At 32.6% G+C, this 17,662-nt stretch overlaps 1 protein-coding gene across 1 annotated transcript in view; it reads right to left on the bottom strand.

The window, feature by feature from the left end:
• Positions 1–17,662, bottom strand: part of LOC139521302 (uncharacterized) — a 31,669-nt gene that overhangs the window by 12,799 nt on the left and 1,208 nt on the right. The window contains exons 3-13 of the mRNA XM_071314778.1: positions 16,265–16,495; positions 15,223–15,425; positions 13,722–13,970; positions 12,497–12,631; positions 9,655–9,740; positions 6,800–6,920; positions 5,967–6,039; positions 4,702–4,857; positions 3,267–3,275; positions 1,366–1,528; positions 513–724 (exon numbers count right to left, since the gene is read on the bottom strand). Of these exons, the coding sequence (XP_071170879.1) occupies positions 513–724; positions 1,366–1,528; positions 3,267–3,275; positions 4,702–4,857; positions 5,967–6,039; positions 6,800–6,920; positions 9,655–9,740; positions 12,497–12,631; positions 13,722–13,970; positions 15,223–15,425; positions 16,265–16,495 (1,638 nt within the window). The remainder of the gene's footprint in view (positions 1–512; positions 725–1,365; positions 1,529–3,266; positions 3,276–4,701; positions 4,858–5,966; positions 6,040–6,799; positions 6,921–9,654; positions 9,741–12,496; positions 12,632–13,721; positions 13,971–15,222; positions 15,426–16,264; positions 16,496–17,662) is intronic.

The following is a 17,662-nucleotide window of genomic DNA, read 5'->3' as shown; positions in this document are numbered from 1 at the left end:
TAATTAAATAATTGTTTTAGAAATATACACGTTTATCTGATTGGCTATTTTTTGATAATACAAAGATCACCTGACTGAATATAATTATTTTCGAGTATAATTATCTTTTACAATGAGTACTTATGTGTGTTATAATGATAATATTAACAATATGACGATACAAATATCTTTAAAGAGAGATATTACATGATTTATTTAACTTGACTGGGTGGGGATTAACTGGTTTGCTTATTTAGGAACAGTCCATCTATAGACAGGTATTTAAGGATAAACTCATCAATAAAGTGTCCGGTTATTCGTCCTATATCATACACTCAGTTTATTTGTACATATGTTTGATGACACTGGTAGGTGATTAGAAATCAGTTATAATTATAATGGCCATCATCCTTATCACGCAAATCTTCAAATAGACTGCCCTTATGCTAATTAAAACGTAAGCTCCGCCCGAGCAGTTGAAATAACATTGGTAATACTCATTTGGATTTTTTTTAATGAATGATTAAACAAACCTCAGTGACGAACGTTTCTTGGTTTATGTCATACACGTAACCTTCTATGCATGGTAAATTCATAGTCTGTGTAGTATTTGATATATTTAAAGATAGAACAGTATGACAGTTTTCCTCAGCAATAACAGTATATGTAACATTGATAGAATCAGTCAATCCATACTTATACAAATCATCATTCAATGGTTTACATCTATGTGGAGGACTATAACCTGCAAAATATATAGAAAAAATGAAATGTGCCTATCGATTCTGACTGTTAAGAATGAAGTAAAGATCAATCTCGATCTGATTTTAAAGATATCCTACACAAGTTATTAGCACATCAATCTACGTAAATTACGGCATTTAAACAGGCATGGTCGCATGGGGTATGTACAAAAAGTGTACGAATTTAAAGGAATATATAAAATCAAGCGTTTAACACAGATATATTAATCGAAGTAAACTGTTAAACACAACATTGAATGAAGTATTAACTATGGCCGTTTCAACTGTAGCTGTTAAAACTTTAGTAGATGTTGTATGTAATTACTATATATACCTATATGTCCTTCACAAAATTGAGTATGGAAAAGAGAAAATAAATAAAGATTATCTATTCTGTCTATGATAGCATAATATAAACCTAAAAAATGCAGTTTTGAGAATTCTTGTCGTGAAAGGACAAAGTCCTTGATCTTGTAAACACAAATTCTGGACCGGAATTGATATTTTACAGAAAGAATCCCCTTCTCGACAAGAACATAGCCAAAAATTTGGAAAGACGCCACTTACCGACAAGTACAGAAACCAAATTAAACAAGTAACGTACCGGCAAGAACATAAAAAAATTGGAAAAGGCTCCACTTACCGACTAGAACATACACCAACATTGGAAAAGCTATCAGATAAACACATATGAAATAGTTGTAGATAATCTGAATAATAGTGTATCGTTTGTACTTTCCTAAAGCTCTCAATACATTATCTACATCAATACTTTCAGCCATGTTGTACAGTAGGAAATGGACTATCTACCAGCAGTTATCTCGTGTACGTGGTCAGACATAATTAATTATTTGAAGTTACTTAATTTCGTGTCCTTAACTGCTGAATAGTCATTAAGCATTCAAATTAACTAATTAATGAAAGGCATTTGTTTTTAAAGTTAAGCAATTGATAAAATGTGTAAAATGTTATCTCTAATCAATTTACAAATTGTACAATTATCATCCCTTGTGGAAATGTTGAATACCATAACATTTTCCTCTTTCTCGTTTGGCTAGCCATCAAACCAGGTTCATCCCACCATGGATCTTAAAATGTTTTGAAAAGAGTCAGGAATTTGGCAGTTGTTATCAAATAGTTCGTTTCTATGTATGTTGGAGTTTTTTTGGTTTTTTTTTTTGTTGCACACCAGTGTTCCTGTTGTTTGTTTGTTTTTTCTTATAGTTGATGTTTTCCCCTCGCTTTAAGTTTGTTACCCGGATTTGTTTGCTCTCAATTGATTTATGACTTTTTAACACCGGTATACTACTTGTGCCATTATTCATGTTATGCTATATTTTTTTCTAATGACTAGCTCATAAACCACAATAATAAAACATATCATTCTATGTTATACCGCTGATCAGTGTTGATGAAAAACGAAATATGACTAAATGAACGAACAGATGATCAGCTGTCGGAAATTAATGATCTTAATAAAACATATGTCTCTATCGACCATTTGCCATTAAATCTAAAAAAAAGTCGGGATTGCAAAGAAATCCATAAGTCAACATATGACGCCATATTAAGTACAGCATATCGTTCACAAATATAAACATTTCTGGTTTCGTAAATTGGGAACAACTGTTTGTTACGTATACGACAAAGTGGGTGTTATAGGAAATTGTGAAGTCCTAGAAGGGCAAGGTTTAGTGTTATTAACAAATCAAAATTATATAACACCTCTTTCTGTCACAATAAGGTCCACTGTCTTCGCGAATATACACCACTTGTAGAATACAGCACGTCTATGGAAGAACTTTTATCTGTTTAAAAAACTTTCGGAATTGGAATCGCAATAGTCGTATTAAACTGTGTTTTTTTGTGTACTGCAATGTATTATCGAAGCTGAATTCATTATTTCTAAAGGCCAAAAGACTTCCGTTATTGATACAAATTCAGTTAAGTACAGAATATAGACTGCTGCAAGAATTATCAGTTTTGCTTATCACAAGCAATTTTTCCATTAAATCTGTGTAGTCAGTACAGAAAACTATACCTGCTAATTACGTCAAAGCTAAAAACCCATCTGTCGCCTCATTCACCTACATACATTAATAAAATCCAAGCTTTTCAACCACATGGTGGTTTTAGAGATCTTTATCCTCAAGGATGTAATATTGAATATTTTTCCGATTGCGTCATTCCCTTACAGGTATATGTTATACCTGTGGACCTTGTCAGTGGAAAATAAACAACAAAAGGCGTTTTAGCCAAAGTAAAACAAAATCAAGTTCCACAGAACATCAAATCCAGGTTACTGATTGATGCAGTTGAAGACTATGTCAGAAAAGGGCAAGCCAGGTGAACAAAACCAGTAAACTTCATCTAAATGATTCAAAGGTGCCTGGTTATAAAAACTACGATGTGTCATGAGCACACGGGTTTCTAACGCTTGTAATGAGTCTGTAGGTCGATATTTCAATCTGTAATAATTGTGTACCCCTACTGGCCGACTTGACACCAATCTTTTCAATTCACTTTCAGATATGTGTATCTTACCCTGTCACTCTGAAAACAACATTTCAGAGATTGATTGCATCTTATATGTCCATGTGAACTTAAAATTAAAGATACTGTTGAAACTAGGTTGCTTCATAATTGATCTTTTCCTAGATGTTGACACAGTTAGACGACATCAAACTAGTAGATTTTTTTGCAGATGTGATAACTTAAGCCTTCAACTTGTCAACTCCCTATTGCATAGTAAGATAGTCATATCTCAAATAGACGTAACGCTTATTAATATTCATAATATAAGGACTTCATTTATAGGGTGTGCTCCTAACACAAAAACTGCTCAAAGAGAGTTATGAGGGAGACTATCTAAATAAAATTAAATCTCTGCACTCGCAAATGTTTTAATGCTTGGTCGCTGCGTGGGCGACCTAACACACAGCGATCAAGCATAAAAAATGAGCGAGTGCAGATATTTGATTTTAATGAGATTGTGCTGATGAAAGACTAAAATCGACACTTAATGTGTCTTACGGTCTCTTTCAGGAATTGTTTGATCGATACGGCGTGTATGTGTCGCAACTCATTGCGACTTGTTTTTGCTATCTTAATTCTTAAGATACCAGAAAAGTCATTCGAGTTGTGGGTCATATTCCTAATCATGAATGAATGGCAGGAGCTATTGATTTGACTTTTGTCATGCGATTTCACCATTTTTATTTTTATCTACCTATATTTTCTTAATTGATTTATGAAATATGTACATGGAAAAAAAATGTATTTCTCTTAATTTTCAACAAATATGGCGTTAACTACCTACATACACAATTTCACTCATTATAAATCATTATTGAATTGAAGTCTAGTTTCTGAAACTAAACAACCTTCACAAATTCTAACTATTAAACTTTTTTTTTTGTCTTTCTGTTTCTACTAGTGTTAACCTTGTCTTACGTGTATTTTCTTTGGTCTGATTTCAAAAATATTTATAGATTTTGTAAGACTTACCATGGGTACTTTTACTTCATGATCTTAACAATAAGAGATAGACAGGATGTGTATAAAACAGTTGTCCCCCAATTAGTATACGTTAAACTGTTTTTGACCCACCCCGTACTTAAAAAATATGGCATGTAAATGTGCTTTGACAAATTGTGTTCTACGTTTATTTACTCAAGGTTATTAGATAATTTTCTTTCAATTTGGATGTTTTTCGCAAAAAAATGGTCCTATTCCATATAACATAAATTTGCAAGGATGGATTTGCAAGTTTTGTTTTGAGACATGTCAAAGGATGAGAACTACAAACAATAGACATCATGATGTTAAATAAGAAACAGCATGGAATGCAATTGTCATGAAAAAGGAATTCGAAAATTAAAAGTCGACAAAAATGCAGTGATCATTTTGATAAATATAATTATGCATAATCAAATTAAAAAATCGCATTTAACACAGTTCATTATCTTGATCAACGAACAATGGTTGATGTTTTGTCACTTTTCCACGCCTTAAGTTCTTGTACAGTCTGTGGCATTTCTCTGCCGCTGCTTTCAGGAAGAAAATGCTGCAGAACTGTTACAGAAATACAACACACGCCAAATACTACACCAGGACCCCATTCTATGTATTCAGTCTAAAAAAAGGTTATTATCTTATAAATGTGACAATACTTATTTCGATCATTTAACATTGTGAAAAATTTGGAAAACTGTTTTAGTGAAAGAATAGCAAAATTTATTTGAATATTGCTTTTATCGGTACCTGCATTGATTTTGTTTAAAAAAATTAAAACATAACTAACTATGTGTTGTACAGTAATGATAAAATATTGTCCTGCTTAATTCATCACTTAATTTTAGCATTACACAATGTCATGCTTTTCACCGCCTGATTGTAACGTTTTTACACAAAATCGGTTGAATGTGTACTGATAGATATTTTGCTCATAAAGAGAAACGTTTTATTTATTAGTTGAAATTAATTTGAACTCGCATATTAGGTTTTTTAATATAATGTTTACGATAATAACAAAATGTTGACTGCTATACCCCTATTTTTGACATTTTTACCAAGTATTATGTCTGTTTGTTTTTATCAAACATCATCAATTGTCTATATATTGCAATTTGATGCAACTGTCATTCAAGTCTGTGGTTCATCTAGCTTTAAAATCAGGTTTAATTCGCCGTTTTCTACACCAGAAAATTCAGGAATATGACAGTTGTTATCCATTCGTTTGAGCTTTTGATATTGCCCTTTGATTATGGACTTTCCATTTCAAATTTTCCTCGGAGTTCCGTATTTTTGTGATTTTTCATTTTTGATGACAATGTCAAAGTTGTCACCAAGTTACTGAGATAATGTAGGAATATACAGGACTGGAACTACTGCTTATTCTTAAATTTTAACACCTAGTATAAGTAAGACCTGCAAATTTACGAAAGCAACCATACTATATTTGCTACAGTTGGTTGAGTCCATGTATCAGTGAAATCGTGTTTAACCGCTTTCAGTTTTTTGTATATACCTTTATGCCCTAACTTCTTTCTATTAAATTTATCAATTTATATACAAAGTTCTATCTTCTAGTTATTGCATATTGAAATTTTTATTATTTTATCACTTTTTTAATGGTTTTGTTGGCTGTACTGCTTATCCATGTTATGCACACGATAAACATATTCGTAGAGCTTAACGTTTTAGCATTCTACATCTCCACATACTTATAGACTAACATCTTACCAACAGTGTAGAAAAGGGTGCTAAAAGACCACCTATTCTTCCTGCTGATGACGAAATGCCTATACCGATGTTCCTGAAACATATGAAAAACAAATAAATATTCAGAGAAAAAGTATACATTCAAACAAGTATAAGCTTTTACAAAAATTTATCAGTCTCTTTGCAATATTAAATGAAGATGGACAAGGTGCAAAATAGGCCAATTTCCCCCCTATTCAAATTTTGTTTTTTAGATAGACTAGGTATACAAATGTTTAAATATGACAATTGTTCTGGTTATTATCAGTTTTTGATTGCCTAGCAACAAATTTAAAACCTGCCATCAATATGCTATTATAGTCAATATAGTATGAATCAAAAAGTATTAATGTATAGTACATAAATGGAAGTCTCAAACAGCTATTTTTTATTATTTTTATCGTTTAAACGAGCATATATTAACACCTTAACCATTAAAATTACCCTTAGCAACAATACATTATATACAATACTTCAAGCAATCTGAAATCAGGTTTCTGCTTTATTATTATTTTTTCTCTATCAATTTCTGAATTTTTAACAGCAGTATACGACTGTTGCCTTTATTTAATTAGATGATGCGCTAGCCTATGTAGATATTGTAAAACATATTAATAACTATAACGACAATTTTAGTATTCCAATAACACCTAACTCATATAAAATAAGGCAATTGACCTTAAACTGAGGTTCTCCTCTTCCATGCAAAGTTGATAAAATACCAAGTTTTTTGTGTTGGCCTAATACGACTAATTATCAATAAATATGTTCTCCACATTTCTGCGTTGTATTAATGTATAAAAATTGCACGTTACCTTAGGTTGGTAGGGAACAACTCAGGAGTGTACAGAAATATTGTAGAAAAGGAAGCACTAATGCCAAATTTGCCTACAAAGCTTAAAGCGACTGACACCGTTGCAAAATGATCACTATAATCTACAAAACAAATAATAATATTCAAACGAAAATCAAATGATTACTTTTAGGTGTTATGACTATATATGGTCTGGCTTTTCAAAAATTCCAAAAGGTTCACAAGTACATGTCTATTGAATCAATAATCAGTATCAAAATGTAAAAGGACAAGATCATATTTCATTTAATAAGAATAAATGTCACGATAGCTTAAAAACTCTAAAAGTCATATTATACTTAAAATTTAACAAAATATATGAATATGTTCTTGATACATGAATGGCTGCTTTACTATAAAACAAGTTAACACAGACTTTCTTTAACTAGAGGCTCTAAAGAGCCTGTGTCGCTCACCTTGGTCTATGTGAATACTAAACAAAGAACACAGATGGATTCAAGACACAATTGTGGTTTGGTGATGGTGATGTGTTTGTAGATCTTACTTTACTGAACATTCTTGCTGCTTACAATTATCTCCATCTATAACGAACTTGACCCAGTAGTTAAAGTGGAAAATGTAAGTAAAATTTTACAAATTTTGTGAAAATTGTTAAAAAAAAAATGACTATATAAAGGGCAATAACTCCTTAGGGGTCAATTGACCATTTCGGTCATGTTGACTTCTTTTTAGGTCTTACTTTGCTGTACATTATTGCTGTTTACAGTTTATCTCTATCTATAATAATATTCAAGATAATAACCAAAAACAGCAAAATTTCCTTAAAATTACCAATTCAGGGGCAGCAACTCAACAACAGGTTGTCTGATTCATTTGAAAATTTCAGGGAAGATAGATCTTGACCCGATAAAACTTTTTACCCCTGTCAGAATTGCTCTAAATGCTTTGGTTTTTGAGTTATAAGCCAAAAACTGCATTTTACCCCTATATTCTATTTTTAGGCGTGGTGGCCATCTTGGTTAGTTGGCCGGGTCACCGGACACATTTTTTAAACTAAATACCCCAATGATGATTGTGGCCAAGTCTGGATTAATTTGGCCCAGTAGTTTCAGAGGGGAAGATTTTTGTAAAAGATTACTAAGATTTACGAAAAATGGTTAAAAATTGACTATAAAGGGCAATAACTCCTAAATTGGTCAACTGACCATTTTGGTCATGTTGACTTATTTGTAAATCTTACTTTGCTGAACATTATTGCTGTTTACAGTTTATCTCTATCTATAATTATATTCAAGATAATAACCAAAAACAGTAAAATTTCCTTAAAATTACCAATTCAGGGGCAGCAACCCAACAACAGGTTGTCCAATTCATCTGAAAATTTCAGGGCAGATAGATTTTGACCTGATGAACAACTATACTACATGTCAAATTTGCTCTAAATGCTTTAGCTTTTGAGTTATAAGCCAAAAACTGCATTTTACCCCCATGTTCTATTTTTAGCCATGGCGGCCATCTTGGTTGGTTGACCGGGTCACCGGACACATTTTTTAAACTAGATACCCAAATGATAATTGTGGCCATGTTTGGTTTAATTTGGACCAGTAGTTTCAGAGGAGAAGATTTTTCTAAAAGATGACCAAGATTTACGAAAAATGGTTAAAAATTTACTATAAATGGCAATAACTCCTAAAGGGGTCAATTGACCATGTCGGTCATGTTGACTTATTTGTGAATCTTACTTTGCTGAACATTATTGCTGTTTACAGTTTATCTTTATCTATAATAATATTCAAGATAATCACCAAAAACAGCAAAATTTCCTTAAAATTACATATTCAGGGGTAGCAACCCAACAACGGGTTGTCTGATACATCTGAAAATTTCAGGGCAGATAGATCTTGACCTGATAAACAATTTTACCCATGTCAGATTTGCTCTAAATGCTTTGGTTTTTGAGTTATAAGCCAAAAACTGCATTTTACCCCTATGTTCTATTTTTAGCCATGGCGGCCATCTTGGTTGGTAGGCGGGGTCACGCCACACATTTTTTAAACTAGATACCCCAATGATGATTGTGGCTAAGTTTGGTTTAAATTGGCCCAACAGTTTCAGAGGAGAAGATTTTTGTAAAAGTTAACGACGATGGACGACGACGGACGACGACGGACGACGACGACGACGGACGCCGGACGCAAAGTGACGGGAAAAGCTCACTTGGCCCTTCGGGCCAGGTGAGCTAAAAAAGAAGAACATTCTTTATCTTATATGCAAATCTTCAGAAAAGTACTGTTATTGAATTATTGTCTTCCCGTACTTTAATTTGCCGACAGCATTTCGAATGCAATGACCTTAACCAACACATATTCGTTAGAAAACTGGCAATTGCACAAAGCAATTGTGAAGTGAAATCGTCGTGAAAGAAAAAGAAACAATCGTAGAAGGAATATGATATTCACCAAGAAATCTTTATATTACACCAGAACTAAAAATTCACTGTTATGGCATAGTTGGATAAACAAATGGGAATGTACGGCAAAGACATATAGTATAGAAAATAAAATTGCTCCATTATGTCACTTATTTATCACGTCTTTCACGGTTCTTTGTTGATGTTTAGTCAAGATCATTATTGGTAAACTGTTAAACAGAACATGTTAAGCAGCTAAAGTTTTCGAACAACAAACACCGATAATTGTTCTTCTCGATTAAACGTTATTGATTTGAGACAAATTTAAAAATAAAGTGACAAAACTAAACTAAGTATATATGCATGCATTGGATCAATACTTTCTAAATAGTATTACCAGCAGTAAATCGTTTCATATGACTATAAACGGCTGTCTATAAAAATACCTTTAAACGAGCCCAGCAATGCGGATAAGACAAGTGAAACACCAGCTATTCCATGAAACAACATTGAGACATGTCTTCGTTTTAATCTAAAAATAATAACTTATGCTAAATAAATCTGTGTTTAAGGAGATTACATGAAGAATGTGTTATTTGCCAATTACTCATTTACTGTCTAATGAAAAATCGAATATAACTTTTAACAGTAATATTATAACCCCTTTCATTAGCATATATGGGCTAAGCTTATTTTGTTGTTGGTATTGTTAATGTTTTTTTATAACGTGTTCCCCATCAATACTACGGAATTCCTCCATAAGTGAGTCAAATACAGCACTGATCAATAACACCAAGAAATAGATACATAAACAAGGGGACATTAATCATCTTTACTAAATAGCGTTTTGAAAGCACGTGTTATACTTTCATTACATTTCACTCAACAACAATCGGAAACAACAACAGCTAACTATTTGTAAAAAAAAAGGTATTTTGACGTTCGGGGTTTCACATTAGGCGTGTTTTACATAAAGGCAACAGTAGTATACCGCTGTTCAAAATTCATATTTCGATAGAGAAAAAACAAATCCGGTTTACAAACTAAAACTGAGGGAAACGTATCAAATATAAGAGAACTACGACACAACAGAGACACAACACCAAAACGTAACACACACAGAAACAAACTATAATGTAACAATAGCCATTTTCCTGACTTGGTACAGGGCATTTTATGAAAAAATGGTTGGTTGAATCTGGTTTTGTTGCATGCCAAACCACCCCGCTTCAATGGCAGTGTTCATTGTAACATTAAAATGACTACAGTACACGTCAGGTTTGCAATAAATAAAAAATATGTGACAGAGAAACAAACGAATAATAGCCATCAAAAGGTAACAGGTTAAAAATATTTTTATACACCAGACGCGCGCTACGTCCACACAAAACTATGCTGAGATGTAAAAAGTTTGAAAGCCTTAACAACTACAAAGTTAAAGATCGCCGAGGACCAAAAGTTCCAAAAAGTTGTGAGGCCAGGGTTATCCGCCTGGGACAAAAACATTATTATTATCAAAATAATACATAGATTTGCAAACAGTAAATTTCATAAAATGACTATATAACAGATTTACATAACTGAACTGAAGTGGTGACTAGCTATGGAATAAAAACGAATGAATTACAAAATCACAGCCCTGTTAGCCAAAGTCAATGCAACGCTCAAAGTGACGTCACATTTAAATTTCTAAAACGTGTTACGAAAATTAAGAAAGAATTTGGATGAAGTTCAAGATTAGATGTGTATGACTTATCTAATAACATTAACGGTACCAATTTTTCTGCACCAGATGCGCATTTCGACAAATAATGTCTCTTCAGTGATGCTCGTGGCCAAAATATGTAAAATCCAAAGCTTATATAAAAGATGTAGAGCTATAATCCAAAAGTTCCAAAAAAAGTATAGCCAAATCCGTGAAAGGAATCAGAGCTTTGCATGAGGGAGATACATTCCTTAATTTATAATATTTTTTAACATTTTGTAACAGCAAATTTAATAACACAAAAAATTCCGTATTTTCATGCCAGTACCGGAGTACTGGCTACTGGGTGATACCCTCGGGACTAACAGTCCACCAGCAGAGGCATCGACCCAGTGGTAGTAATAACATTAACGGTACCAATTTTTCTGCACCAGATGCGCATTTCGACAAATAATGTCTCTTCAGTGATGCTCGTGGCCAAAATATGTAAAATCCAAAGCTTATATAAAACTTATATTAATAACAGTGAAAATTATAATACTAATTAATATTTAATTGTAGTAGTGATTAGATAATTAATTGAATTATCTAGCTTTGTGGGTGTTTCTTCTGATCAAACTTTGATCCAAAATTAAATCTACCAAATGAACTGAACACAACACAATAATACAAAAAAAAAATACGATTTACAACTACAAACGTTAAGACATTTGACAAAATCCGATGACAACAACAAACACAACATCAAAACCCAACAAATTAATTTGGGATGGAAAAGTATCATGCCACGTCTTAAAGCAATACGAATTCATACTCAGCAAAACAGTCACATTCGGGAATAAATCACGTTCGGTAAGAAAAAGATCAGACGACGTAATGACAAACCACAATCTAACACGTGGCAAAAATGTCCATAATTACTTTGAACAAAGATACATCGTATGGATCAACCAATTCGTGATGGTGTCCGTAAAACTTACGGAGTGTCATTTTTAATCTGTCCTCCTCATAACTCTGTTGTTTACATTAGGCGTTAATTCAAAGAGAACCCAATAAGAAGTAATAACATATCGGTGGGAAACTTTTAACAGTCAAATATTTTCAAATGGAAAAGGAGGAGAATTGATTATTAAAGAAGTCTTTATTTAAATTATTTGTAAAAGAAACCCTCAATTATTTGTTTCTGCCATGAAGTTGTCGTTTTAGTATTTTCGGATCGTTATCTCGACAATTTAAACGAACAACCGGTATTTCTTCCAATTCAAATTCATTGCTGGTGTGTTACTTCAAATGTACTTACATGATTGCAGGTGTGTTATTCTAAATGTACTCAACTTATTACTTGTATGTTATTTCAAATGTACACACATTACTGCAAGAGTGTTATTTAAAATGTACTCACATGATTAATGGTGTATTATTTCGAATGTACTCACATGACTGCATGAGTGTTATCTAAAATGTACTTACATGATAGCAAGTTTATTATTTTTGTTGTACTTATATGATAGCTGGTGAGTTATTTTGAATGTACTTACATGATTGCTGGTGAGTTCTTTTAGGTATACTATATTTTGGCGTACCTGTTGATGATGAACAGAAACATCAACATTGCAAATATTTCTACAACTTGATATAAAAACAGATTGAGGAATCTATTCCCAGCAAGTTTGGCAGAATTCAAAGTCAATCCAAAATACGTCATAGCATTGGTCATCCTACAAAATGAATCATTAATTCAAAGATAGAAATAGATAGAATTGTTACTTTTTGTTAATAGTCCGTTTGATTTCTTATATGTGCAGAAACAGATTTTTTAAAGTCAATGTTTTTACAGGTTGTATTCAATATGTATGTTAATATATGATATATACAAACTCTTATAATTCCATAAGTTTTGGTTTGTTATTTAAAAAATCCCTAATATGTCTTCTCTATGTGTCTTTGGAATACATGTGCGTTATCAATACAAAAGAGGATAGCAACGAAGGCAAATTATTATATCTAATAAGTTATTCAATCCCCATTTAAATATTTTCAGGATTTAATTTACAAGTTATTTCACCTCGAACAGGTGCCTTTTGTTTTCTCTTACCCCCACCATTCCGTACATCTGAACACATTATGTTTTTGCAAAAATACACAGATTTTCCTGTCTGAATCTGTTTAAATTTTGAAAATACAATTCCTTCACAGGAAAATAAAAAAAATAGCTTTGGAAACATAATCCTAAAATATATTACCATCCATGATGGATTATTCACAAAAGTGTTTTAAAAATGACTATATATAAACCATAAAGATAAGTATTAAGATGCGAAGTTATATGGTAAAGGACTGTCAGACGTCATTGAATGTCTTCTTGCACCACGTTTTGGATAACTATTATTTCAATGATCATGTATTATATTGAAATTGATTTGGCTTTAAGCTTATTTATTTGACCCCTTAATAAGTAGTGTGTAGACAAAAGTTTATAAACAATCAAAGAAATAAGGTACTTTTTGATTTTATAGTGTTTTTCTGAGGGTTATACAACTAAACACATAAAAACTGAAAAAACTGAGCGCACAGGTACGTAGTTATACAAACCAAAAAGTCAAAGTGTAATTTTGTACATATTGTAGATGGAGCCCCATAATACTGCTGCTGAATGCAACAAAGAAATGCCAATTTTGACTTTCATCCAACTTTTCATTAACCGATGCCTTTTTTAAAATTACTTAATTGATAATAGAACGGTATCAGGTAAGCTTATACTAAACAAAAACCTAAATAAATGTCCGGCATGCAAATATATGAACGTACCATGTGAAAGCCATTATGAATGCTGTCTTCAGTAGGATTTTATGTCTGGCTATAGTTAGTATGTTTTCTCGTTTTTCTTCCTTGGGATTTTGATGAATAAGATGGGGATCAATGTCATCATTATGTTGTATAACTGGCAGAATATCGTTGAAGTCAACCTTATTGAATTTTGCTATTTTCCGTACAAGTGTCTTTGCTTCGTCTTCTCTTTTGTTTGCAATCAGCCATCGCAATGATTCATCTACGATCCTAGAATGGGAATGTAAATTAATAATCTTCTGATAAGCGGTCACTGACAACTGGTATAGTACACTGCCATATTTCAACATGAATAACAATAATGTGGTCATTTTATTTTTATAAATTTCTGGTTTACAAAACTTAAAATTTTTCGAAAAACTAAGGATTTTCTTATCCCAGGCATACATTACCTTAGTCGTATTTGGCACAACTTTTCGATATTTTGGATCCTCAATGCTCTTCAACTTTGTACTTGTTTGACTTTGTAAATATTTTAATATGAGCGTCACTGATGAGTGTAGACGAAACGCGCGTCTGGCGTACTAAATTATAATCCTGGTAACTTAAATAACTATTAACACCACTGGGTCGATGCCACTGATGGTGGACGTTTCGTCCCCGAGGGTATCACCAGCCTAGCAGTCAACATTTTGGTGTTGACGTCTACAAAACTTTGAATTTTTCGAAAAACTAAGGATTTTCTTACCCCAGGCATAGATTACCTTAGCCGTATTTGGCACAACTTTTTGGGATTTTGGATCCTCAAAGCTCTTCAACTTCGTACTTGTTTGGCTTTATAAATATTTTGATATCAGCGCCACTGATGAGTCTTATGTAGACGAAACGCGCGTCTGACGTACTAAATTATAATCCTGGTACCTTTGATAACTATCAACAGCATTTTAACTACGTATTGTGTATTTTACTTTTTTACATTTATAAAGTTCATCTGAATGACGCTTGATGGAACTAAGAAGACAAGCTATCCAAAATTTGTTTTACAAGTTACAAGTCAATGCATCTAACACACATGTATGAATAGCCCGAGGGTGTTCTTCATCTTTGTCTATTACGAGTGAGGGGTTAAGCTAGCTATAATATTAGGTTTAATCCACCATTTTCTACATAAGAAAATGCCTGTACCATGACAGTTGTTGTCCATTCGTTTGATGTGTTTAAGCTTTTGATCTTGCCATTTGATTAAGGACTTTCCATTTTGAGTTTTCCTCGGAGTTCAGTATTTTTGTGATTCTACCTTTTACGCACAAGTTTATTGTTAACTGTCTGTGCTATCTTTGTTGTTAAATGCAATTTGTTTCTCGGACCGTTCCTGTTAACTTTTCTTAATTAACACTCGCTATTAGAATGTTAAAAGATGAGACTATACATCATAAAAGTGTGTTCTCGATATAGATATATATGTGTGTTTTGTGATTGGATCGTTCATAAAAAGATAAAATAACTCGAATAAACTATTTACCAGTAAGTGAAAAGACAAGGTACACCAAATAAGCCTAAAAAGAGGTGTATGTATCTCCAAGAAGTATTCCTCATCAGATACCCCCATAATGATAGAAGGACCATCGTGATAGACCATCCGATACCTCCAAAACCAGACACTGTACCTCTTTGTTCCTTTGGAAATAATTCAGTTATGTACACTTGAGCAGTCAATATGAAACCCTGAAATGTAAATATAATTACCATGAGCATGATTTATTACGCCTTCTAGTGTTAAATCTGCGTACCATAACATATGATGATTACGCCTGTTACTGTTTAATCAGCTTACCATAATATATGGTAATTACGACTAGTATGTTTTGTTTTGTTATCGTTAATTGAACAAATGTAATGATGCATTTGATTTGGTGAATTAAATTTTCCAAAAAGATGTCAACTTCTGAAGATAAACAGTTGCATGAAGTCTCAATTGTCTTACTAATGTTCAGAACTATTGTCCTGTCTCTGATGCTGAGAACATTCTTCGGAAATTGACGTTTTATTTCCCAAAAGTTAAATGGAGTATTTATTTAGTCATTATCTTTGCTTCATGGATGCTGTATATTTATCCGTAGTTCGATATGAACCGTACCAGTAACTGGCGTTTGCAACTTTTAACGTTGATACTAATTTGATTCATTTACTATTTAGTAGATTTGAGAGGTCAGATTTCTACACAGAACAATTATATACATAATGGTTCCATCAAAAGTTTTGTTTTCTTATTCAATGTCATATTTACTGGATGTTCAGCGAAACTATTGTATTCAACAAACGCCAAATGTTGGCGTTTAACAGAAATGTTAATTATAGCAATACTGTTGAGACAGAAGAGAGGCAATTTAATAGATACAATAGGGATATTTAAACTCACAGGTCAAAAACAGACTGATAATACAATAGCATTAAACGAAAAACGTACATTCTCGAAGAAAGCAATCGAGGATTTCCACATTTCGGTATATTCTTGTGTGTGTATTCGCATGCAATTGGTATATTCACAATTTAGTCAAACTTACCTGCTGAACTGCCCCAAAAGCAAATCTTAGGATAGAATATATGATATAACCAGGTGCAAAGCCAGCAGCAACGGATGTCAGCGTACACATGACTAGACTGAACGTCAACACTGGTTTCCTGCCATAACGATCTGATATAGGGGGAAACAACAACGCGCCAACCCCTTGGCCTATAGTAACGAACATTTGTGTCATTGGTCCGAGTCCGGCACGGCTACAAACTAGGTTCCACTAAAACAAAAGCTGCCATTTATAAATGGTACTTTCTCTAAACAACATGTTTATTAGATGCAATATAAATATAAACTTCTACAACTAAACATTTGTTTCTTCTGTAACTTCATTTGTTCCTATCTCAAATATTAATCCTATAGAGCTTTTATTTAGTCAACTCATAATATCTCTATCAGTATCTCTATAATTATATAGTTAGACTATACTATGAAAAAATGTGAACCTTAACATTGGAAATGTCCGTTTAATATGATGCATTTTAGCTTGTAAATTATAAAGTGCTGTTGTTTATAATTTCTTAATAATGAGTTTCTATTTTTCCCAAACGAGCTTCTAGTAAATATATGCACACTTGGGTAATGCTTATTTATTTTCATTTAAAACGGTTGGAGTCTTCTACGATTCTTATTATATACCCCAGGTAATATTAAATGTTAGCGCAATGTCCAATACATGTGATTTACTCATGTGATCCAGACTTGATCAAATGAACATTACACAAAGGTCAGTAACCTAATGTTCAACGGTTGTCGTTTGTTTATGTTGTTCATAAGTGTTTCTCGTTTTTTTATATAGAAAAGACCGTTGTTTTTCCCGTTTGAATGGTTTTACAAAAGTCATTTTGGGGCCCTTTATATCTTACTGTTCGGTGTGAGCCAAGGCACCGTGTGGAAGACTGACTTTGACCTATAATAGTTTACTTTTACATATTGTGACTTAAATGGAGAGTTGTCCCATTGGCACTAATACCACATCTTCTTATATCTTATAAGTACTGCAATCCTAAATAGAAATTACAAAAAAGGAATACAAACAAAACTTAACAATAACCAATATCCTATCCAAGATGAAAGTATTTGTTTGATGCCACGTACAGATTACCTAACTTTGGGTAACGGTGACCCTTTATTCAACAAACAAAGGATGAACAGACACTACTCTTTTCAAAATTACCTTTAACATCAATTAGTATAGCACTGTAAAACATGTAATTGCGAGTAAATTGTTAAACTTTGTAAGAAAATTCTACAAGTATATGTACATGTTTTAAATTAAAATTAAACTATATTCCTATTCCTTAATACTTTAATAAAAAGGGTTCTTCATGAGGAAAACAAAAATAGGAAAAATTCATGCAATATTTAAAGTTTTTTTAATATGACA

This window comes from Mytilus edulis, chromosome 4 (assembly GCF_963676685.1).
Source record: "Mytilus edulis chromosome 4, xbMytEdul2.2, whole genome shotgun sequence".
NCBI classification, from domain to species: Eukaryota; Metazoa; Mollusca; class Bivalvia; order Mytilida; family Mytilidae; genus Mytilus; species Mytilus edulis.
This window is presented reverse-complemented; position numbering and strand designations above follow the sequence as displayed.